The 26,477-nt window shown below is 40.9% G+C and overlaps 1 protein-coding gene across 1 annotated transcript in view; it reads right to left on the reverse strand.

The window, feature by feature from the left end:
- Window positions 1–26,477, reverse strand: part of CHN1 (chimerin 1) — a 181,297-nt gene that overhangs the window by 8,654 nt on the left and 146,166 nt on the right. The window contains exons 8-10 of the mRNA XM_060257127.1: window positions 21,590–21,674; window positions 987–1,160; window positions 185–262 (exon numbers count right to left, since the gene is read on the reverse strand). Coding sequence (XP_060113110.1) covers window positions 185–262; window positions 987–1,160; window positions 21,590–21,674 — 337 coding nt within the window. The remainder of the gene's footprint in view (window positions 1–184; window positions 263–986; window positions 1,161–21,589; window positions 21,675–26,477) is intronic.

Consider the following 26,477-nt stretch of genomic DNA (forward strand, 5'->3'; position numbering starts at 1 on the left):
TTGCCAGGAAGGACCTGGCAACTCTATGAACAATATGAATATGAAACATTAGTAAAGTACAAATAGTCTATAAAAGAATTTAATTCACTCTGGCATGAGTTGGGGCTGCTGTTCTAAAAACACATGCATGGATGTTGGATTCTGGCCAAAATATTGAATGTAAAGTTTATAGCAAAAAACATACCTCGGTCAAAAGCCATTTTGACATCTTCAATTAGTTCACTGAATCCAGACACTCTGTAGAGTCCTTCAGAATTGAGTCCTGTTCAGTTAAGAAACAAGAGAAATAATGTTAAACCATAGTTATCTTTCTGACCACCAGGATCTTTGCCAACAGCAATGCATATAAATCCAAGGATGGTTTTTAAAACCTCATTTTTCATTCCAAACAAGATTTAACAGCAAGCCCTCATTCTTAAATAGGCAGAACTGTTATGATCAGCACCCAATCATTTTGTATAAGCATATTTATGATAATGGACCCCAGAACATGGAAGATGTCACCAAATGGCAATGGAATTTAAAAACAAACCACTCAAATCAGTACTTAGATTGATTTGCATATATTTAAATATCATAAGTGCAATATTCTAGCAACAGTCGTTATTATAGAGGAGGAAACAGAGGAGGAAATACATAATTACTGGAAAGCTAAGCTATAAGTGCCTATTTTATCAGCTGTTTTTCACAAAAAAAATATGGGGAAGAGGAACATCTGTACAAACTAACACAGGAAAACACTCAATAGCAGGAAAATATATTATCCAGAAGCACCACAAGCAGTGTTTTCGCATCCAGCAACACAATATGAGGGGCTCAGCAGAGACATAGCATTTTTGCATTAATGCAATGTTACACATTAATAGTTCAAGGAAAACAGGCCCTTGCAAACAAAGCTTCTCTGCCGTTCAGCTTAAACATCTGTGGATCCAGGTTAATTAAAAGAATTATGAGCAAAGCAACCAAACATAGGAAGAATGCCTTACCTCTAGATTCAATCTCCCGAATGCACATATCTACAACCATTGGTCTTTTTGTGAAGTGTGCTTTCACTAGCGTGGTTAGATCACAGCTGTATACTTTTTTGACATGCTTCAGGTCTGGTTTGCAGTCATTGGGGACCATCTTGGAACACTGCTTGTGAACATTTAAGCCACAATCTGATGGAAACAGGCAAACAAACAAAGAGGTTACCTCAAGATTTAATGTTATGAAATAGGGCTTTTTTGTAGCAGGAACTCCTTTGCATATTAGGCCACACACCCCTGATGTAGCCAATCCTCCTGAAGCTTACAGGGCTCTTCTTACAGGACCTTAAGCTCCAGGAGGACTGGCTACATCAGGGGTGTGTGGCCTAACAGGCAAAAGAGTTCCTGCTACAAAAAAGGGCCCTGGTATGAAATAAGTACGCATTATTCCTGAAGAGCCCAATTCTGTGAAGACTCAAGCTCTCTGCTGAGTTGTCAGTGAGCTGACTCTCTGTGCAGAGAGGGAAAACGGCAGGAGTGTGTTGGCCTTGTCTTTTGTGGGACCATCTGCGCAGTGCGAACAGACAGAGGAAGTGTCCTCTGCCTCGTGATCCTGCCCCCCCCAATGAGTCAATGTGTGGATGGGTAATTTCAGCACAGCTCAGAGGATTCTGTGGGATTTGTTTGCATTAGCACATTTGTTTCCATATTACCAGGGCTTTTTTTCTGGAAAAAGAGGTGCTGGAACTCTCAAGAGGGAAATGAAGAAGAAACATGTGGGTGCCCCTCATGAACATTTAAACTTTTTTTTTTTTGAGAATTTTGTTTCCACGAATAGGTTCTGGAACTCTGTTCCATTGTGTCTCTCCCCCCCTCCCCCCCCCCAAAAGCCCTACAATTTATTGAAATACGTTGGTAATATAAACTGCTGGGTATCTAAGTCCCTGAGTGTTGGAGCAAATTGGGCTGCTAATGTTTTTGCATGACTTTCTCATTCAAAGGTAAGATTACCCTGTTCTCTGAATTTTGTCTTAACAGCCTTTTCACAAAACAGAGAGAGTCTCTGAAACAATACATGTAACATACATTTCATTGCAAATTAATTTGATAAGGAAACAGCAAATATGACCATGAGATCGTTTAAGCAGTAGTAATTGCTTATGTCCCGAGCTGCTATGATATAAACAGGTATCCATTAGCGGGGTGGAATTCTGGCAGGAGCTCCTTTGCATATTAGGCCACACACCCCTGATGTAGCCAATCCTCCAAGAGCTTACAAGGCTCGGCTACATCAGGGGTGTGAGGCCTAATATGCAAAGGAGCTCCTGCTAGAATTCCACCCCTGTCCATCAGAAAGAAAACTGCCTCTAATATCCTTGGGACCTGGATGTCTGTATGTGTGTGTGTGTGTAAAGTGCCATCAACTTATGGCAACCCCAGGAAGGGGCTTTTAGGGTAAGAAGCAGAGGTGGTTTGCCATTGCTTCCTTCTGCAGTTTCCCAACCCTACTTATCTTTTGAGAATGACATAAATCAGGCTACCCCATGTTCTCTCCCTCCCTCAGGACCTATATGCAACATAGGAATTCAAGAGAGTAACAAAAAATACACATACACACAAATATTGGCCACTGTGTGACACAGAGTGTTGGACTGGATGGGCCATTGGCCTGATCCAACATGGCTTCTCTTATGTTCTTATGTTCTGTTTAAAACAATTTTTATTTAGCAACATATGATAACAATATCTATTTCTTGCATCTTAATAACTTCTTTATATCTATCCCATATATTACTTTTTAACCACCCCTCCCCCCATTACTTGACCCCTGCCGGTGTTATTTACTTAAAATACTAATATTTAAAGGTACCCTTAACTAATAAAAACCACGATTAATATTCTTCTTTCTTCTAAGACTTAATCATTATCAAAAATTGTCCAATGTCCTTTTATTTTCCACTCTTTTTCTACATATCTTCTAAACTTTTTCCACGCCATCTTAAAAACTTCTAAGTCATAGTCTCTTAAAATTCTTGTTAATTTGTCCATTTCACTCCATGTCATAACTTTTACAATCCAATCCCATTTTTCTGGTATTTTTTCTTGCTTCCACAACTGCGCATACAATGTCCTAGCAGCTGAAAGCAAGTACCAAATTATAGTTCTATCTTCTTTTGGAAATTTTTCCATTTGTAATCCCAACAGAAAAATCTCTGCAACTTTCTTAAATTCGTATCCCAAGATCCTAGAAATTTCTTGTTGAATCATCTGCCAATACTTTTTTGCTCTTTCACAAGTCCACCACATATGGTAGAAAGAACCTTCATGTTTTTTACATTTCCAACATCTATCTGGCATCTTATTGTTCATCTTTGCCAACTTTTTAGGAGTCATGTACCATCTACACATCATTTTAGAACAGTTCTATTTAATACTATGACACGTCAAAAGCTTTATAGAATTCTTCCACAAATATTCCCAAGTTTCCATCTGTATTTCTTTATTTACATTAATTGCCCACTTAATCATTTGAGATTTCACTACTTCATCTTCCGTAGACCATTTTAAGAGTAATTTATATAATTTTGAAAATTTTTCATGGTCTCCAAGCAGAACTTTTTCCATTTGTTTGCTCTTTTCTTATTCCTTCAGTTTTAATATCATTTTCCACCAAGCTCTTTATTTGTTGCATTTGGAACCAATCATATTTATTATTCAGCTCTTCAGCAGTTTTCAATTCTATTTTGCCACTTTGTATTTTTAATAGTTGATTATATGACAACCACTTTTCTTCACCCGTCTCAGCTGTTATTTTTATTACTTCTGCTGGCACTATCCATAATGGTTTTCTCTCATCCCCATATTTCTTATATTTCTTATATTTCATCCATGTATTTAGCAAATTGTTTCTTATATAATGGTGAGAGAAAAAACCATCCATCTTTTTCCCCCCATATAAGCGTACCAGCCAAATTTATTTCCATGACCTTCCAACGCTAAGAGTTTTTTGTTTAACAGCATCACCCATTCTTTTATCCGCACTAAACAAACTGCTTCATGATATAATTTTAAATCTGGTAATTGGAATCCTCCTCTCTCTTTTCATTTTGATCCTTGGTTTCTTTCCAGCCCACACAAACTCTGAAATTTTCCCTTGCCATTTATTAAATTGTTTATTGTCTTTCACAATCGGAATAGTTTGAAAAAAAATACATTATTCTTGGCAGAATATTCATCTTAACTGCAGCTATTTGGCCAAGCAATGACAAATTAAGTTTATTCCATTTTATCATTTCTTCATCCATTTTACGCCATAGTTTCTCATAATTTTTTTTAAAAAAGTCAATATTCTTAATTGTTATCTCCACACCCAAATATTTTACCTTAGAGGTAACTTCACAACCCGTTAGCTTCTGCAATTCCTTTTGTTTGCTTACTTGCATATTTTTACATAGCAGTTTTGATTTTTCTTTAGTAATATAAAGTCCATTTTTCATTGCATTAATCGCTGCTTCAATTTCTATTTTTTCAATTGGATCATTCAAAACTTTTTCATATTTTCTGTTAAGGGTGCTATTTTAATATTTTGTAAATACGTTCCCATTTTTTCTTTCTTTATTTTAACATCCTTAAATAATTTGGCATAGTACTTAAAAAATTCTATTTTTATTTTTTCCTGATCTACCAACTCTCTTCTATCAACCACAATTTTATTAATAATTTTACTTTCTCTTTTTTTTTTCAGTTGCCAGGCCAAATATTTTCCAGGTTTATTTGCGCCCTCAAAAGATTTCTGCTGTAATCTTTTCAGATTCCATTCCAGTTCTTTATTTAACAAATGTCTCATTTGTGTTTGTAATACTGTAGTCTCTCTCATAATTTTCTTTTCCCCTGGTCTTTTTCTCAATTTCCCTAATTTTTCTTTATTTCATTTTGAATGTCCAACATCTGTTTTGACTATCAATGTCTTTTCAAAGTTTTTATTCATGATCTTTCCCACCATTTCTTTTGTCATATATCTTATAACCACATCTCTTGGTAGATTATTTTTTTTTGCAAAAAGTGAATTTACTCTATACATATAGTCATACATATTTCTAGTCCCTTCAGGATCTTCCTCCAAAAATTCTGCAATTATTTTTATTATATATTCGTTTAAATCAGTTTCTTCATCCTCAGGTACTCCTCTCAGACGGATCTGAGTCTCCATCAATTTGAAGTCATGAATTGCCACTTTTTCTTGTATTTTTAACAAGGTAGAATCATGTACTTTCACTCTCCTTCAACCTCTTGCACTTTCTTTGCTGTTACCACAGTCTCATTTCTGAGATCTTCTATAATTTTTTTAGCTCTTCAATATCTTTTCTAATTTCTTTTTTGGAAGCAGTTAGCATCTCCTTCATCCCTTTCATTATCCTGGCTTCCATTGCATCTAATTGGTCCTGCATTTTCTCCAATGAAGCAGTCCTTGCTCGGGTTTGCTTGTGGTCTGACATGTAAAAACACCAAAAATTTTGACCTCACCAAATTAAATTTCAGCTATCAGGTTTGAAAGAGTGAAGCTTGCTTTCTTCAATAAGCCTAATTTCGCAGTCCTCAGAGCCTCCTGGGCTCAGATATTAATTTTTAAAGTTTTTATTTTCTCCAAAATGGCGGCTGCGACTTTCTGCCTCACTTAAATTTTTTTTTTTTCTCTAGAGGTCTATAAAGGTCACCTCTGTTGGCTCCCCAATTTTTAATGTCCCAAACACTTAATTTTGCCCCTTCTCCCCTTCTTCTTCCAAGCTTTCTAGATTTCAATTTCCCACCTTTTGATTTTATTTTGTTTAACTTTAATTAGTCTTTAATTAATGTTTAATTAACTTTAATTAAGGAAAGATAGTGATTTGTACCTTTTCTGTAGTTATCCAGATCAACACTGGTCTTGTGTAGCTTTAGATGTTTAGCAGTATCAAAGAAGATTAGAATCCTGTCGAGCTTATGTCAAATAAATGACTCTGGAAACTTCTGCAGATGATGAAAATGCAACTCGTCTCCGGAGACCCCTCAAAGCCTCAAAGGAGCCCCACCCGAGACTCCCTTTTAGCCAAGGTAAATCTCCTCAAAGTTTCCTGTGCATATCTTGGACTGATCTCTGACTGAGAAAAGTAGGCAGTAGGCATTAAATTGCCTTCCACTACCCCGAACAGAAGTTCCAGCCTGCTCTCCCTTCTGAGAAGCAGTTCAACTCGGCATTTTCCAACCCCGGAAGTCCCTCTCATGTTCTCATGTTCTTAAAATGCAGCCAAGAAATCAGATGGCGGTTGAGACTGACAAGAGCAGCCGTGAAGGAGCTAGAAAGGATTCTTAAGTGTGAGGCTGTGTTGCTGGTGACCAAGATCGAGTTTATTCATGCCATACTATTCCCCTTGCTATGTATGGGCTGGATGATGCAAGATGACAGGGAAAAAGCTGGTTCCTTTGAAATGTGGTGCTGGAAGAGAATTTGACAGATGTCATGGACCGCAAAGGACAGATAAGTGGGTTCTAGATCAAACCAAACCTGAACTCTCCCTAAAAGCTAAAATGGCTAAACTGAGGCTATCTTATTTTGATCACATTATGACAAGACAAGAGTCACTACAAAAGACAGTAACGCAAGGAAAAGTTGAAGGCAGCAGGGAAATGAGATGGACTGACTCTATAAAGCAGGGGTGGCCAACGGTAGCTCTCTAGATGTTTTTTTACCTACAACTCCCATCAGCCCCAGCCATTGGCCTTGCTGGCTGGGGCTGATGGGAGTTGTAGGCAAAAAACATCTGGAGAGCTACCACTGGCCACCCCTGCTATAAAGGAAGCCACAGCCCTCGGTTTGCAAGAGCTGATCAAGTAGTTGATGCTAGCATATTTTGGAGGACACTGATTCATAGGATTGCTGTGAGTCAACTTAGGCAGATCATGAAAGGGAGGGCAGGAAGGGTTGCATCGGTGCTTAATTTTTGTGGCCCCTTCTTACATGCTCAGGGGAATGCTGATCACCACTCTGAGGTCAGCAGCAATTTTTCTTCAGGCCAGTTTGGCCAAGAATCCTGGATGAGTGGGGGGGGGGGGTTGCCATCTTGTGGGAGCAGGGGTCACTGAGTGCGTGTGTGGGGGGAAGTACTTGTGGATCTCCTGAACTGTGCAGGGGGTTGAACTAGATGACCCTTTCCTTCTAAGAGTCGGGGGTGACTTGACAGCACTTAACACACAGAGAGAAAATATACAAATCCATGGAGAATTTGTCTTAGAATAGACAGATTCATGGAGGATAGTTCAAGCTACGGCAGAAACATGGAATCACCACAGTCAGGCAATATTCCTTTGGGATGGTCTCTGGGGACAAACAGTGTGAAAGCACTGATACATTATGCTCTGCCTGTAGGTTTCCCAGAGGTATCTGGTTTGCCATTTCTGGAAACTGCATTCAGGACAAGATGGGCGTTTGGTCTGACAGATATGGGCTTCTTTTATTATAGTCAAGTGCCACTATTCCTAGTGGGAAATTCATCTCAGCTCGTGAATCTGCCTCAGGCTACATACAGCAAGTTTCCCAACACGTAGAAATCAGACAAGCATCATCTTCCTTTAAGGAGCTTAGAAGAGTTTTCCTCCCATGTTGACTCCATGCTCGTGGCCATAAAACAGAGGGAAGCTACCCGAACTTGAATTTTGTGAAGCTGCATGGCTGTGAGAATGTATTAACTGGGACCCCAAAAAGGAAATTTTCTTGTATGAGAGTGAATAACCAATAGAATTATCTTTAAGTGGAATAAGACTGCCTGATGAAGGGATACACTATGAAATGCGCCAAGACATCCAGAAATCACATTGTATATCTCAAGAAGCTTCCATACATTGGATTATATCAATTTGAGAATATTACCAACAAAATCCCTGGAGAAGGATTTTCTGCCACATTTCAAGGACATTGTTTATAACTGAGCCTTTTGGACTTTTGATACTTGTTATTGGTTTGTTATGTGTTGTTGATATTGTATAAATATTATTTGCATGATTTTGTAGCAATATTGAACACAGCTTCTTTGTAGTTATTTCTTAGGTATAAAACAGACTTAGCAGAATGGGTGGCAGACTAGAGTCTGCAGGACCCAAGATTTGAATCCCGACTCTGGTATGGAAGCTTGTTGGTTGACCTTGTGCTGATCACACTCTTTCAGTCTCACAGAGCTTTTAAAATGGAAGGGAGGGGGATGATGTACTCCTGAACTCCTTGGAGGAACGGCAGGATAAAAAGGTATGAAATAAATAAGCAGCAAAGTTTATATGTGGAAAGTGTTAATGTCCGATTAGCTTCCCGGTGGAGATATTTTCCACCTGTGTTGCCTCACATCCTCTTAATTGGAGATGACGAGGACCGAATCATTCGCATACAAAGTGCGCTCTCCCATTCAGCTATAGCCCCTCCTCTATTTTTCAAATGTCCTTGAATGCAAACGCATAGGAGAAAACTAATTATCTGCATTCAACATCTGCCTCCAAAACTAAGCAATTCTGTATCTAATTTTTAGATGCTCTGGAAGTCCACAAAGCACGGGGGTGGAAGAGATGACACTTTCATTTGATCCTATTAACAGATGGCGCTCCTTTTCCGCACATGACACGGCAAGAGCGCTTCAGAATGTCGCAAAATAGATTTCCCCCCCCAGATAACACTGAGTTGAAACATCTCAGATAAGCTGTACTTTCTCTATGCTAGGAAATTATGGGGAAAGACTTAATATCGGAGACCAGAAAATATCGATTCTAGCATACTCCGCTGAAAGCTGAAATAATGAGCTTTCATTAATGCATGAGCAAACACCAAAACTGTAAGAGCTGTATATTAAAGGTGCCCCGAGAGGGCCCATTTCAAATATTTGCTGAGAGTACAATAAGCAGAGCTGTCACTTTCCCTTCTATTCCTGATTTGATTTCAGTCCACTCTAACCTTCATCTTGCTTCTAATTCACTGGGAAATATAGCTGCTGAGCCTGCTCTGTTGACACAGCATCGTATGTTAAATACATGACACTGCTTTAAAAAATAACCATGAGGGAAAGGGTATGTATTTTGTTGCTTCTGAGAAACAGAATAAAAAACAGATTTAAATGCTGCTTTAAAAGCCAGTACTTAAAAAAACTCACGTTTTACAATAGTTGTGAGAATAGAAATGGGAACCATGGACAGGGCCAGTGACACAAAATAAACTTCACATTTGACCCCTTTTGAAGAAGAAGACTGTAGATTTATACCCCACCCTTCTGAGTCAGATTGGCTTATACACTTGAGACTGTGGTATTTCCCCCACAACAGACACCCTGTGAAGTGGGGGACCAATTCAAAGCAGCTTTGGATTTCTGAGGGGAACTCCAGCTGTGCCAGTCCTCAGTGTTCTCTGCCCTTCCTTGTACCATTGTATCTTTACTAAAGTGGGGAATTCTCCACTATTTGGCGCTGAATGTTTTTAGACATAACTCTGTAAGCATAATCAAGCCACAGAGCCATAATAAGACACAAATAGAGATTTATTTACCATCAACTTTCTCCTCAATTAGGAATGTAAAGCTGCTTTGATCGTTCTTCTGTCCACCACTTTATCCTCACAACAAACCTGTGAGGTAGTTTAGGCTGAGAGAGTGCCTGGCCCAAAGTCACCCAGAAAGCCCCTCGAGTGTCTCATATCGTAGTCTGTCAGTCTAACAACCATACTATTTTTGGCTTTTAAAAAATCTATTAGCAAAGAATTTTTCCAGGGAAGAATCTACAGCAAGGGTAGCCAGTCCATGGTATGTATGCCATACAGTAGCATTTTGCTCAGCACACTTGGCTGGTTCTCTCTCCAAGCAATGGAGGCAAGCCCCAGAGCCTTGGCATCTGTTACTGCATCCCAAGATTTGTCAGAGCTCTGAGTCAAGCCTGGGTCTTTGGTAGTACTGACAGGGCTTGGCTTGCTCCCAGTGTACTTGGCCAAACACAACTCTTGCCTCCCGCGCACAATACACTTGCGTTTGCCAGCCCACCAATGTCTTCGTAGATAGAAAGTGGACTTTTTTTTTGTATTGTGTCCAATAAGGTTACCAGTGCTCGGTCTCCAGCTCAGTCTGAAAGCAGATAATTTTAGATTAAATACATAAACTTGTGTTAACACTTTCTCTTTTCAGCTCACAATGGTTGAGACTGTGGAACTAATGGCTCCCACCCATCTTTGTAGAAGACTACACTAGCCTTTGTATTCCTCCAAACTCAGGAGGGGGGTGCACAGTAAGCACAGCCTTTGCAGCTATGATTTATCAGCCATACCAACCTTGCAAGCAACTGCTAGCCTCAGGCTTGTTGAGGAAGGAGCTGGCAATATTTGGGCAGCTGGCAATTTCCCAATTAAATTCTCCCACCAATGGTTTCTCTTTTTCCTCCCCCTCCCCCCTGCACCAGGCAATCAGTGTTCTCTAAGACTCTCAGGAGCACAGCGGCAATGACTGATAGGTCCTCCTGTCTCCCCTCTCCTCCCTTGGCACAAGGCATTTGGATTCATCTTATGCTGCATATGTAGTGGAGTGGGCTGCATTACTAGCTTAAGCAGGGCTACTGAGCTGAGGGGGCTTAAAGAGATGATATAATTACAACTGGAGCCCTTTGGGGATGGCTCTCAACAGCTCATTGCATTTCATCAAACATTAGCACTGTAGCTCCATTTCCTAAGACTTGATTCTCAGGAGCCTTACCTTACGTTTGTAGGAGACTCAAAAGCATATCAGCAGTCCTCCTTGCTACTGTTACACCATGGTGGAATCCTGGACCCTTTTTTTGATGCTGAAAGCTGGTTTTCCAGCAAGGCTGCCCTTAGAACTAGTCTGATTAAAGGTTCTGATCAACTAACTGTCTTGCTTTTAGTGCACGAATGGTAAATATTGTCAAGTAGTATTATGCAGCTGTTTAATAAAGATGTTTTCTTTAACTGAGCAACTGTTTCGGAAAACTGGGCAGGTATATTGCACATGATATATTTTATAGTGATTGGTAGAAAACTGGGCATGTATATTGCACATGATATATTTTATAGCGATCGGCAGAAAACTGGGCATGTATATTGCACATGATATATTTTATAGTGATTGGTAGAAAACTGGGCATGTATATTGCACATGATATATTTTATAGTGATTGGTAGAAAACTGGGCATGTATATTGCACATGATATATTTTATAGCAATTGGTAAAAAGCTGGGCATGTATATTGCACATAATATGTTTTATAGTGATTGGTGGTTTTCCAGTAGAGAGTTAAAAAAAAACCCACCTCAAGTGGGGAGACATTTACACCTTGATTATATTTTTCTGCAAACCTGGGATAAATCTCAAGGTTTGCAGAAGGATATGAACACTTTCTTTTAAAAAAAATGAGGGCTAGCCCCCTCCCCTTCCTCCAAGAAAGCTCACCGTGGGTGACATCTTGGGTTATCTAAGCAAAATACTATGCTACAATGTAAAAAAAAGGGGGGAGGGATTACTGGAAGGGGAAAAAAAGAAACTTGGAGAGGGCAGTGAAAATAGGTCCAAATGGGTAGTTTGTGGTGAGAGGAGAAAATGAGGCTATTGGGCAGTTTGGGGAGGGGGGAAATGGGCAGATGGGCAAAAAAGATGCAGAACAAGGAGGGACCAGGCAGGAGAACACTTGTGGGCCCCTCTCTTGTACCTGTTTAAATATCATGGTAGGTGAATATTCATTTATTGGAGACAGATGCAGTAATAAACCTTGTAAAATTCCCTTTTCATCCCAATCAACCTTAGTGTGCTGTACTGAGAAAGTTTGGGTTAGCTGGGTTACTCAGTTGCAGCAAAATATAAAAAGAGGTCTCGGGGGCAACTTTCAAGAGGAACTGATGGGGCACAACCTTTCATAGAACTCATTTCACTACATGCATTGGACAAAGTGGGCTCCATGTTGTATAAATCTGTTAAGGTCTTTAAAGTTCACAAGGCTCTCAGTTTTTTGAGTGTGTGTGTGTGCCACCAAGCTCCCAAGAATCTAGCCCTGCTGTTGTCTTCTAGTGGTACAAAAAAGACTGTACAGTTTACGAGCCACTTGGAAGGTGAGAGAATCCTTTAAGAGATAATGAGGTCTACAAGGAATGAGCTGTTTCCCAAGAACCATGAGCCAAATTCCACTGGTAAAACAGATCTTTTCCACCTCCCACCTCTAGCCCTCTGAAAAGCTGCTCTCAGCATTATGGGAGAGAGGAGGAAGCTGTAGATGAAGGGGGAAAATCTGCAGAAATCACAGCCCCCCCCCACCCCTCCCCAAAAAAATACCAGTAGAAATATCTTCTGCTAGAGAAAGAACCCCTTGGAATTCTAAGAGCAGCATTTCGACTCCCCTTCTCTTTTAAAACATGCTCTCTTTGATTATTCAAATGATACACACGGCTTTGGAAACACTGTTTTGCTCAATCTGTCCTGTTGATGCCAATGCAGTAGAAACAGAGCTGCATGCATTTACTTCTCCAATTCTCATCCAAGGAACTTAAGGGCATTCTTCCATGGAGTTGCCTTGCTATGACTGAAGCTGGGAGATGGCTATATGTCAAAACTACCAATGAGCACTGCAACAGAGAAGAAACTTGAACCAGCATTTCTCCTTGCCATACTCAACACTGTGGCCCTACACCAGTCAGAATCTGGAATCCAGCTCTGCTCTATGAAAAGTTGGGTCATGCAATTATTACTATAGTCTTGTTCTGCCCAAGGGCACCAAGACGAATGACAGGAGAATGATGACTTGTTATTTGCACTCCCACTAACAATGAAAAGATTACCCCCAACATCTTGAGCACCACAGAAAGCAGGTATTTTGAAGCTCAATCAAATCAGCTTCACAAATATATCAGGTGAAGTATTTTTAATACACCAAGTAAGGATTTTGAAAGAGAAAAGAACATGGGTTAATGCTATCAAATACATCAACAATACACGTTGGGTTGAACAACCGGCCAGATAGCCCATTTTAGCCCAGGCTTGTTGGAGCTCGGGAGCTAAAAAGGGTTGGCTGAGGTCAGCATGTGGATGGAAGAGCACCCAGGAAGAATGGTGTTGCTATCTAGAGGAAGGTAATGGTAAATCACCTCTGCTCAGCTGTTTCCTGGGAAGCCTGGTGGAAGGGATTGTGTTGGTTGCAACTTAACAGCACATTGTTCTTCTTCTTGGGATGGACTGGACGATTTCATTCCATCAGCACTAGGGGTGTCAGTCTTGAGTGAGGCACCTTCCAGTGACGACCCAATGGGGTGAAATGGGTGAATGCAGCCCTTCAATGTTACTGCTGTTGCTGTACCGTCCACCCTCTCAATACCACATGATCCTTATGTACTGCCAACAACCATCATACAAACTTTTGCAAGAAGGGAACTTGGTATTTATGAGAAAAACTGATTTTGAATTAATGCAACTGAGGAGATAATTTCGAATTAAAAGACAGATACAGAATTTTAATTACTTGATTGAAATGCAGAACATTGGGAATGCTACTATCTTTTTCTTACATAATCATTACCGTTGTGTAAGAAAACATGTATGTATCCTGTTCAAGGCACAGTACAAGTGCCCCCCCCGCAAGTACTTGTGTTGAGAAACATACTGAAAATGTAATGAAAAAGCTTTGTCACCACTCCTGTCCCTCATAATTGAATAAAGGACAGCCACACTTACATATAACACTGAATATGCAGTTGCCATTAAAAACAACCTCATTCTTGTCACTCATATGCTCTTCCATAATGTCTAGAAGAGTGCTTCATACTGTGACATTAGAGTCCTTGGCATTTTCCTGTCAACACTTCACATCATTGGCAGCCAGTGCCAAAGAACAGTGATAATTCAGGATATTATGAAATCATAGTATGAGGAAAGTTCTCCTTACGTTTTATGGAGGGGAAAAATACAAGATATATAGTTATCAATTAGGTTATCCTCTAGCCTGGCTCTGAAATACTGTACCCACAGAAAGAAAGGTACAGAGTTGTCTACAGAGCTGGAAAATTTGAAGTGCACCTTGCCTATGGAATTCTCGTCTCTTTGAGGCTTGCCTGGTGCCTACTTTGTTTTTTTTTTAGGAGCCAAGCCAAAATGCTTCAGTTCACCCAGGCTTTTTAATTAGGGGGTTGATCTTATAATGCTATTTTAGTCCTGACACTATTATTTTAAGATCTCAATGATCTGTTTTTATACTGGACTGAATTTTTATCAATTTTTTTTGTTCTTTTTGTAAGCTGCCTCTGGCAGGCTCCTGGAAAGGCAGCATAATTTCTTTCCAAACAAAACATCTGGCTTCCCTCTTTCCAGGTGGGTGACCTGCAAGAACACTTGTTTGAAACTACTAAGGGTAAAATACCATATTTCAGAACAGTATATGGCTGCCAACTATGGGCTATGAAATTCTTGAATATTTGGGGTACAGCCTGGGAAGTGTAGAGGTTGGGGAGTGAAGGGACTCAGCAGGGATGTGATACCATAGAACAGGGGTGGCCAAACTTGTAAGAGCCACACAGAATAAACATCAGATGTTTGACAGCTGCAAGAGATGAGTGTCAGAAGTTTGAGAGCCACAAGACAGGAAGGAAGGTCAGAAGGAAATTAATACAAGGGAGGGAGGGAGAAGTGGGAAGAAAGCAACTTTAAATGCAATCTCAAAGCCACCAGCTGGCTTGGCTTGGATAAATGATTTTAAGAGAGAAATACCTTCTCTGAGCCAGCTTCAAGAGCCACACAATGTGTGTGAAAGAGCCACAGTTTGACCACCCCTGTCATAGAGTCTACCTCCAAAGCTGCCATTTCCTCAGGGGAACTGATTTCTGTAGTCTGGAGATAAACTGTAATTCAAGGAGAACTCCAGTGCCCATCTTTGAATTTGGCAGCCTTAGAAGGGCACATGATACAAGGCCTTGGAATCATCAGGATGCCGATGGCCAGAGGAAAGGGTTGCCTGGCTCTTCGTTACCTCTGCCCTATTTTCAATGAGAAAATTCCATTTTAACTTTAGCAGTGCAAAGACACCGCAAGAAATTTTGAAGAGTCATGGAAATAAGAAAGGAAGCTTTTAAAAGCGTTTCTGCGGGTTCTGCTGAGACTGAAGCAGGCAGTCCCTCCCTCTCTTCTCCCTCCCACTCAGGGCTCTAGGGAAAAAAATGACCCCAAGGGACTGTTTTAATGTAGGTGGTTCTGCATGGTGTGCGAAAGAACGCTTGAATTATATAAGCCACAGCCAGGCAGGAGACAAGCCACCCACTTGTGCCAGCATGGAAAGAAGGGACAGTCTAGTTGCCATGGTATGTCACGCATTGCTGAAAAGATCCTGATTATAAATTTACTCTGGGAAAAAAAAGGCTCACCTTGAACTCTGCTCCCATAAATTAATCTACCTGCTCATCAGGAAAATCTCTTTGTTGTATCTGTTCTCCCACTTTCCCCCCACTGGCATGTGATATTTCAAAAGGGATCCTGGAATGCTCTGCTTGCAGGAGTTTGTCAAACAATTGGGATAAAAATGACTACAATAGAATTTTTGCAGGTTTTTATGTGGCTCATGGATTTCTGAGGATAGCTGTAAACTTTGTGCAAAATAATTTGCCTAACCTTGCTTAGTTGCACTAAGCATTTTAAAGCAAATGATTAAAACACAGCTTTCAAGATTCCCTGAAGTAAAGGAAAAGTGAAAAATCAAGTTACTTTTTAAAAATAAGCAGCTCTAGTCAAAGCTAGACTTTTTGGGAGCAATCCTAAGCAAATCTGCTCAAAAGTAAGTCCCCTGTTATTCAAGATAGATAGATAAATTTATTGTCATTGTTCTCCACAAAAAGAGAGCAACGAAATGAGGTGCTCTTCCACAAACATACCAACACATCAAACACACATATTCAGAAACCATTTAAATACAGGGGATTTCATTGGTCATCTAGAAGCTGTGATTCAGAATTCCAGCTTGTACAGGCAAACTATGGGTGGGATCTGTACTCTGTGTATGCTCAGAAGCATCCTTCTCTGGGCTTCTAGATCTTGTCATTCAGTATACCTGGGCTCTCTCCTGTCACTCCTTTCAACTTTTAAACGGATGCTTGTCATCTGAGAAACGACTGAACAAAGCTAAAATACTTACAGAGTTATATGAATAGTTAGAGGTAGGCAGGGCTTTTTGTAGAAAAAGTCCAGCAGGAACTCATTTGCATATTAGGCCACACCCCGATGGTGCTATTATTTCACACAGGGTTTTTACAGAAAAAGTCCAGCCCGAACTCATTTGCATATTAGGCCACACCCATGATGCCAAGCCAGCCGGAACTGAGTTCCTGCTCAAAAAACTGCGTTTTTGCCCTGCAACTGTGTTCCTGTCCTGTCAGTAGGTAGATCACAGGGATTAGCAGTGGCAATTCTCTTTGTGGCTCTCATGTCAGTTTGCAGCCACTAAAACTGCAATGACCTTTATTCAAAGCTCAGCAGCTGTGTGGACATCCCCTGTGGGAGAGATCCAAATGCCACCTCTGTGTGAACGCCTCTTGTATTGCTGTGTGCTTTTTAAAGCACATCATTCTGCTTTTTTCCCTGGCCTTTTCAGCATAGAGGTCAGAATTATATTAACTTCAGGCCTGATGCATCTTTAACCTGCCATTATATTCATTTCCATACATTCAACATGCCACTTTTTTTCAGCACCAGAGGTCCCGTTTACTCATCAGGGCATGGAGATATAAGATTCCTGACAGGGACTATTACTCTTGCAATAGACCCATGTTTTAGAATGTTAACAGAATGCTCCGCACGGCTGATGACTTCAGGCTAGCTGGGAACTTCATGTCCAATATTATTAATCTCTGCACCTTTTTATTCTAACTGAATGCTCTCTGAACTAAAAGAACCCCGAGAAATTACAGGGCACAATCCAGCCAAAGATAAGCACTTTAAACAACACACAGCGTGAGAGATCCAAATTTTGTGCCCCTGAGCAGGCTGAGCATTTTTCATATAGTTGCCACTATATCATCAAGCTCCAGAGTCTCTTCCCCTTCATTATGTGGTTTCTTTACTGTGGGATAGATAACTTGTTAGTTTAAGAGGATGCTTCTTTATAAAAAGGAAAAAGACCGTAGTGTCACCCTCTCAGGCATCCTCTACATTGCTCACTGGAGCCTCAAAAACTTGCTGGGAATGCAATGCAATGCAATGGGGTTTCTGATGAAAACCAGATTGGATGTCATGACATTGGGGACAGTCTATGATTTGTCAGAACCTCTGTGGTTTAACCTCAGATTTCAGGCAAATCCTATAATGTCACCCCCAAAGTTATGAGGTCACTTCCCCCAATTCCTCCCAGGAATGCCAGACATCCCTAACTCCAGGCTTTATTGTAAGTTTCAACTGGCTCATTGCATCATCCTCTGTATTTATAATTCTGTTTTCTCCCTTGTTTACAATATATGTCTGATAGCTTTTTCTTTTTGCAATCTTCCTACCATAATCCTCGCCCTATTGCACTGTTCATTAGTGTCCTGTGTTTCCTGATTCTATTGTTCTATATCGTATGATCTGCCTCGAGTCTCAGTGGGTAATGTGGGCTATAAATAAACTGCAGAAATAAAAAAATAAGTTAATGGCTATCAAACTTGTTTTTGAAAAAGTTTGGAAACTTAAAATCACCCCCAGGAAAAAAGAATGGCTGGGGAAAGTTAAGGACCTTTTCTTGTTATTTAAACTCATGGCTTGCATGGGAGAAGGTTCAAAAAGATAGGATTGTTCGGATTTATCTGAACGAATTACCTATCGGTAATTTGATGTTGTATTTATAGATCTATGAACTTTCAAAGGTTGATTCTTGTATTAAGCTTTATAATAAAAAAGAGAGATTGAAAATAAAGAAATTTACTCTAAATTATTATTAACAGGTAAATGATGGCTTGGGTCCCCTAGAACAGGGGTCCCCTACCCCTGGGCCGTGGATTGTTTCCGGTCCCTAGCCTGCTAGCAACCGGGCTGCTAAGTGAGACAGAGGCACCGCACTGCCCCTTTTGCCCGCCCGGGTCCCAGGTAGACAAAAGAGGCAGTGCAACCTCACTCTGAAGCACTACCTCTTTCATTCACCCAGGTCCCAGGCGGGTGGAAGGGGCAGTGTAGCAATGACCTTCGCCTATCCCTCATTTAAAGACCCCCATGGGCAGCAGGGATGGGGTGTGGGCGAGGGAGCAGCAAAACCCCCAGCACCCCCAGTGCTCCGTGGAAAAATTGTCTTCCACAAAACCAGTCCCTGGTGCCAAAAGATCACTGCCCTAGATGGTTTTCATGGATGCAAGGATTTCTGTCCATGGAAGGTGACCTCCCAATTTCTCTCCTGCTGCTTCAGATTCCTCCCAAATTTCTCTCCTGCTGAAATGCTTTTTATGGATGACAGTATGCTTCAGAAGGAAGGAAATGGGTAAAAATCACTCTTCCATGCATGCCTGGAACTTCTCAGTTGGATCCAAGACCTGGTGAAAAAAGCTCTGTTCACAACATACATCCTGCCTGTACATGTGTAAATCTGTTTGTACAAAAGAGCCACCAGCACTCATTTTACCAATAAAACTGGGAACCAATACCTGGATTAATGTGGGATCTATATTACATGCTGAGCTGTAACATGCAGTGTTCACCGTGACGTGACAATTATTCAAAACACATATGAAAAAAATGAAGTGTGCACTGCACATGCATTGTGCATACGTTCACTATAACTTGTGAGTAGGGATACTGTATAGCAGCAAAGGATTTCCTAAGAGTCTTTTTTTAAAAAAGTGTTGGTACTCATATATAAAATTTCACTAATTCCTCCCTCAGGACTTGGGGACAGCCCCCCCCCCCAAAGGAACCAGTACTATCAGCAAATACAGTAACAAAAAAGCCCTATATATATGTTTGAAAGGTATAAAATGAATTCAAATTGATTTGAAAATACAGTTTCCATAGAGCAGGCCATACTATGAAGCACAGCGAGGTAACCTTCTCAGACAGCAGATTTTGGGTATTGTTAAAGGACAGGAATTTGTCCACTGTTCTAATTTATATGTAAGGCTTGAAGAAAACTGTTTCAACATATCTGGTGAAGTGTGCATGCACACCAAAGCTTATACCCAGAATTAAACTTTGTTGTTCTTAAAGGTGCAACTGGACTCAAACTTTGTTCTCTTATTGTTGTTAGGAGAGGGCACCATTAGACAAGGGGTGGCCAAACTTGCTTAATTTAAGAGCCACATAGAGTAAATATCAGATGTTTAAGAGCCGCAGGACATAGATGTCAGATGTTGGAGAGCTGGAAGGAGGGAGGGAGAGAGGGAGGGAGGGAGGAAACAAGGAAGGAAAGGAAATAGATGGAGGAGGGAGGGAGAGGGAAAGGAAGCAACATTAACTTTAAACGCATTCTTCGAGTCACTGGCTTGGAAAATGTGTGTGAAAGAGCCACATGTGGCTTCTGAGCCATAGTTTGGCCACCCCTGATTTAGACTGACTTTCTTTTGCAACCCTGGGTTTATAGTACAACTATATAGAACCTTTAGCATGTGCACCTTGAATCTGGTTTCCATGTTCTCTATGATGCAGACATCTCAAAAAAGTGCCCCCTGAATCAGTGAGGCTGGGGATCCCAGTTCTAAACTGAAGGCTATGTTGTCAATGTTCTGGTGCTTAGATACTAATGTTCCTGTAGAAACAACAATTTCTGCTTAAATGTTTTCCCCTTTAATGTCCTTCAGCATGGCTTCCCATACCATGCAGTTATGGCGAAAGAGGCATTTATTCACATCATGGAGTGTACATTTTGTTCACAGTTATTTCTACATGGAATTTGTGTATGAAATAGATTTGTGGCAGAAAAGGCTGAAGGAATTGGAAAGGGATGGGAAAGTAGTGCTTTCTGGTATGAACAGAAAATTGTCCAAAGAGTCTCATTTGACTGAGTCTTGTATTTATTTTGCTCTGTTTGTACACATATTTAATCATGTTTGACATTTTGAGCTCCAAAGTATTTTTACAACTTGATTTTAATTTTACGTACTTAAAATACTTTCATTCTACCTTTCTTACAATCAACGATGGCTTGAGGAAGAAGAAGAAGATGATATTGGATTTGTATCCCGCCCTCCACTCCGAAGAGTCTCAGAGCGGCTCACAATCTCCTTTACCTTCCTCCCCCACAAAAGACACCCTATGAGGTGGGTGGGGCTGGAGAGGGCTCTCACAGCAGCTGCCCTTTCAAGGACAACCTCTGCCAGAGCTATGGCTGATCCAAGGCCATGCTAGCAGGTGCAAGTGGAGGAGTGGGGAATCAAACCCGGTTCTCCCAGATAAGAGTCCGCACACTTAACCACTACACCAAACTGGCACTACACCAAACTGGCTTACAAATTTTGCAAGATTCTTAAACTCCTTAACTCTCACTTTTGCATACTAGCAATTGGTGACTATATATAACTGGGGAAGCCACAGCTGCATGCATTCAAATTTAATGATATATTTATAATTGCTTTATAGTCCATCTTACTGGACACAATCAGTATGGTGTAGTGGTTAGAGTGCTGGACTAGAATCTGGGAGCCACAGCGCTGAATCCCACTCATAGGAGTTTGCTGGGTGACCTTGGGCAAGGGACATATCCTTAGTCTAACTTCCCTCATGGGTACATCCAGGTGGGCAACTGTGTTGGTCTGAAGCAGTAGGTCCAATGGCACCTTTAAGACCAACAAAAGTTTATTCAAGGTATGAGTGTACGTATGCAGATACGTAGTTTATGGTTTTAATGTATTACTGTGTTACTCATGCACATGCATGTCTACGTGAGCCACCCTGAGCCCGCCTAGGTGAGGAGGGCAGGATACAAATGGAATATGTACAAATGGAATATGTATATGAATGGGGAGGGACGATGGCTCAGAGGTAGAGCATCTGCTTGGTAAGCAGAAGGTCCCAGGTTCAGTCCCTGGCATCTCCAAAAAAGGGTCCAGGCAAATAGGTGTGAAAAACCTCAGCTTGAGACCCTGGAGAGCCGCTGCCAGTCTGAGTAGACAATACTGACTTTGATGGGCCAAGGGTCTGATTCAGTATAAGGCAGCTTCATATGTTCAATAAAATAAATAAATAAAATAAATAAACACTTCTTCAGACATAAGGAAATGGAGGCTAACGTTTCATATATGTAGGCAGATAGATGCCTCTACATAGGTGAACAGCAAATTATCATACAACTTAATGAAGATGTTTTGACACAAAAACTAAATAGCAATAATAAACCAAGGTTATAGGTCACAATATGTTTGGATTTAATTATTGGGGGAGGGGAACCAGTGGAGCAATAAATATGTCAAATACTTTTATGTATAAAAGTATCTTTCTTTATCGTAAAGAGTAATTGAGATTCTCTCACAGGATTGTTATGAGGATAAAATGGAGAGGAAAAAAAATATAAGCCACTTCCCAACAGCCTTCCTAGTTCGCTCACACAATACAAACATACCAAAATTCAAATAGCACATTTGATTTTTTTTTATTGACAGATTGCTGCAACGTAACAGAATAAGAATTAAATTAGTTACCTGCACACTTCACTCCCTGAGCAATGAGACCCCACATAAAGTTGGCACAATATTCACACCAGTGTGGCCCCCTGAATGTGTGAACCTGGAAAAAGAAGAAGCAAAAACAAATGAAAGCTGGAACAAGTGAGCAAAGAACAACTGGCAGGTATATTAGCCAAAGTGGGTACCAGTCAGGGGTTTCTCTCCCAAAAGATACTGATTATCCTTGATTTGATAATGTATGTATCACACAGGAATAAAAAGTCAGAAACAACAAATTCTAAGAGAGAGATTTATACAGAAAGATTGATTTGGCTCCAAAGAGAAAATGTTCATTCCAGCCAGTGGCCAACTCTGAAGAGTGGAACAAGATTGCCTCAAAAAGCTTTTATTCCACGTGAGTGAGTCCTGTGTGGATACTGGGGGTTGTGTCCAGCAGAAGAGCCCATGGGAGGGGTTATTGGAGAAGATCTTTCCCTGCCTTTCCAATTAGCCTGCCATTTGTCTGGAAATCCCTCTCTGAGGATCAGGAGAACCTCGTATGCAAAATGTGCCAACAGACATGGGACACGGCTGTGACAAAATGGAACTGGGGGAAAATAGTTTCTTTCTCACTGTTCTACTTGAAGCTTGCATCCGTGGAGGAGGGTGGGGAAGGTGATTTTAACCTGATTTCTCCCTGTTGTGGGAGCACCGTCCTATGATGACGTGTTTGCAAAGCTCTTTGGGTAGGGTTGCCAAGTCTGACTCAAGAAATATCTGGGGACTCTGGGGGTGGAATTGGGAGCAAGGGTATGACAAGCACAAATGAACTCCAAAGCGACTTCTGGCCATCACATTTAAAGGGACCACGCTCCTTTTAAATGCCTTCCCTCTGATTGGAATAATGAAGGATAGGGGCACCTTTTTGGGGGGCTCATAGAATTGGACCCCCTGGTCCAATCTTTTTGAAACTTAGGGGGTGTTTTGAGGAGAGGTGCTAGATGCTATGCTGAAAATTTGGTGCCTCTACCTCAGAACCCCAGATACCCATGGATCAATTTTCCATTATATCTGATGGGAATTGGTCTCCATAGGGAATAATGGAGTGTCCAGAAGAAATTTCCCTCCCTCCCCCGCTTTCTGATGACCTTGAAGCGGGGGGGAGGGCCTCCAAACTGGGGGATCCCCTGCCCCTACCTGGGGATTGGCAACTCTGTCTCTAGGTCTTGGAGACAAACAGCAGGCTGCTTGGGGAAAGCAAAGGAGGCGACGAGCCACTTTAGCAACTCTTTCTATAAACCTCTCTGCTGGAGGGAAGAGTAGGGGAGGGGAAAAGAGAGAGACGGAGAGCTTCTGAGGATCGATAACATTTCAGAATAAAATTGCCTAATGCTTGGGCAGCAGGATTGGTGACCCTTCCCAAATGGAAGAGTACAAAACAAGTCATGGGAGTGTCCCCCCACAGCGATGTTTAAAACTTAACAGTATAATCTTGACTTGTCAATTACGTAATGGTCAACATGAATGCCTTACCACTGTCAGCCATTTTCGTCCATTGAGTAGCACAGGCATGACATGCAGAATCTGAGTTATGAACTCAACCAAGGCTCCACCCATATTATGGATTCTTGTGTTTTTTTTAAATGGTACCACCTTTCTTTAACTCATCACACAAAGTAGATTACCACAACAGACACATCAACAGAATAGCAGATGATAGCTACAAGTCAGCACTGAAGAGAAAAAAAAACCTAGACGTTCCATCGAGAGGATTACAGTTATTTGCCCACAGACAAATTGTGAACAATGCCTCAGACAGCTGCTACTTCCTACACAAAGGACTCTATGAAGGAAGTGTGGATTGCATTCCTGGCAGTATGGCTCTGTGTTGCTTCTCTGTTCTCTAGTATAAAGAGAAAACATATTCCATATGCTGTGGTTTCCTGTAAATCAATGCAGAGAGGCTATGGGATTAGGGTCCGCCATCAGAAAAGATTCCAGTTGGGCATAATATCCTTGCTCAGAGCAGAATTTATGAATATCCAATTAAGCACACTTCTTGGTTCAGGATGAGTGTTGAAGAAAAGACAGCTTTTTCTACAGACTGATGAGATTTAGAAGCATTATCTGCAGGACTATAGTATGTTAAAAAAATAAACAGGAACCTACCTATGCAGAAAAGAAAATCTAGGCTGAGGATGAAAAGGATCAAAATCTCTTTAAATCTCTCGCTGTAAGCACCATGAGCTAACTCTGGCTTTATTATGATAGGCTTCCTGCTGAACCACAACATTCTTAGCACAGAAAATCATTACTTCTGCAGGCCCAGCGCTCTGTAACCAAAGCTGAGTCTGAGTTTCCGTTCTCTGTAGCTGAAACAAAACCAAATAAATCTAACCACTAATTAATTCCTCAGCAGTATCCCTCATTAAATTTGTCGCTGCAGACAAATGGGAAAAAATGCCATGGCACCTTAAAGGCTAACAAAGGATGTCATTCAACCTAAGTTTAGTCATTTTTCAATCCTGTCGATTTCAATCATAGAAAATTAAGCATGGGCTTAACTCTTCTCAATTCATATCAGCAGACCTTAACATAATTATTTTTGGCTATTGGTACCCACACCAGACTATGGTGCAAGCTTTCAAAAATAACAGCCTAGAAAAGGGACCAACCAGGGTGAGATAGCTACAGGCCAAACTTGATGAAATGATGAGAGATCCATGAAAATTTACTGGGTTTTTTAAAAGAAAAAATGTTAAAAGAAACCATGGAGGCACCCAGAGTGATTTAAGTCTGTCTATGGCACTTGGGGAGAAGGTTTTAATTCTCCTCATACAATAATTTTCCTTATACAAGCACTTTCCTGAGCTGATATTTTTTCCTGCAAGTTGTGTGAACAAGGCATACAAGTACTATAGGGGCCAATGTAAATCAGGAGACTGACAAAAGGAAAAAAAAACAAAGTTTGATTTCAGCGGCACCTTTTAAGACCAACAAAGTTTAATTTTAATAAGCTTTCATGTGCAAGCATGAAGAAAGGCTGCCAGCACACAAAATATATTTTTGTTGTTCACTCTCACAGTCGAATCCAACTCTTCATAGCCCCATAGACCACATCATGCCAGGTCCTTCTATCTTCCTTCTATCGCCCTCCTAAGTTCCCTCAAATCCATGTTCGTTGCATCGATAACACTGTCTAAGCATCTCTTCCTTTGCTATCCCCTTCTTTTTTTACCAAGCAACGTCACCCCAGAGTTGAAAATGACTGGTGTTTGCACAGGGGGCTACCTTTACCTTTTTTTTCTTCTTTTACCTTCAATCTTTCCCAACATCAGGGTCTTCTCCAGTAAGTGCTCCCTTCTAATTTGGTGGCCAAAGTATTTGAGCTTAAGTTTCAGTATCTGACCTTCCAGGGAACAGTCAGGGTTGATTTCCTTTAGGATTGACTCATTTGAGCTCCTTGCCATCCAAGGGACTCTCGAGTCTTCTCCAGCATCACAGTTCGACAGCATCTATTCTTGGTGCTTGGCCTTCCTTATGGTCCAACTCTCACAGCCATACATTACTACTGGGAATACCAATGCTTTGACTCTGCTTTTTATTATGCTGCCTAGGTTTGCCATAGCTTTCCTCCCAAGAAGCATTTAATTTCATGGCTGCAGTCACCGTCTACAGTCATCCTGGATCCCAAGAATGTGAAGTCCATCACTACTTCCATGTCTTCCCCTTCTATTTGCCAAGAAGTGATGGGGCCGGATGCCATGATCTTAGGTTTTTTATTATACCCAGAGTTAAACTTTGTTGGTCTATAGGTGGTCATGATAGAGGTTTACAAGATAATGCATGGGATGGAGAAAGTAGAGAAAGAAGTACTTTTCTCCCTTTCTCACAATACAAGAACTCGTGGGCATTTGATGAAATTGCTGAGCAGACAGGTTAAAACGGATAAAAGGAAGTACTTCTTCACCCAAAGGGTGATTAACATGTGGAATTCACTGCCACAGGAGGTGGTGGCGGCCACAAGTATAGCCACCTTCAAGAGAGGTTTAGATAAAAATATGGAGCAGAGGTCCATCAGTGGCTATTAGCCACAGTGTGTGTGTATATATAAAATTTTTTGCCACTGTGTGACACAGAGTGTTGGACTGGATGGGCCGTTGGCCTGATCCAACATGGCTTCTCTTATGTTCTTATGACTCAAACTTGGTTCTATCGCTTCAGACCAACATGGCTACACAACTGAATCTGTCTTCAAGAAAGGGAAATGATTAATCTCTCCCGATGTATTCACTGCAGAGATAATACAATTTGCCTCACAGCTATTTAAAAAAAGGGTGGGGGAACCTGATATGAACAACACTGTTCCCCAGTCATCTCAGAACTGGGCTATGCAATATAATTCCCAGATTCCTGCAACCTCATAGTGACAAGAGGAACCATCAATTGTCTTTCTTCATCTCTCCTCTCTTTTAGCTTTAAATTCTCTCATGACGCCAATGGGAAAACTAACCTTTAAAAAAAGAAGGCAGGTAACTACCAGCTGGCTCCTCCTCCACTCTGCATATTTAATCTCTCCTCATTCCAGCCTTCTCTAACTATTGGTGACAGCGTCTTCAGAACTTTTAACAGGGAGAGCTCTTACTGGGTGTACTCCCACGCAGGAAGTCTTGAACATAGCTGAATTCTTATACTGAGAATGCTTCAACTGGGGTAATAGTCTTTTTTAAGCATGCTTATGTACTTTTAAACTATCTGCCCATCTTTTAGAGGTTAACCAATAGCCAATGAAAATGGACTTTCCATGCCTTACTACTTACATTACAACACTGGAAAGATAAAAGCCTCCAAGAGATCAATGGATTGAGGACCTTAGAACTCTTTCAATATCTGAATGCATGGTATATAGACAGCAATTGTGTAT

Source organism: Heteronotia binoei, chromosome 16 (assembly GCF_032191835.1).
Source record: "Heteronotia binoei isolate CCM8104 ecotype False Entrance Well chromosome 16, APGP_CSIRO_Hbin_v1, whole genome shotgun sequence".
Lineage (NCBI taxonomy): Eukaryota > Metazoa > Chordata > Lepidosauria > Squamata > Gekkonidae > Heteronotia > Heteronotia binoei.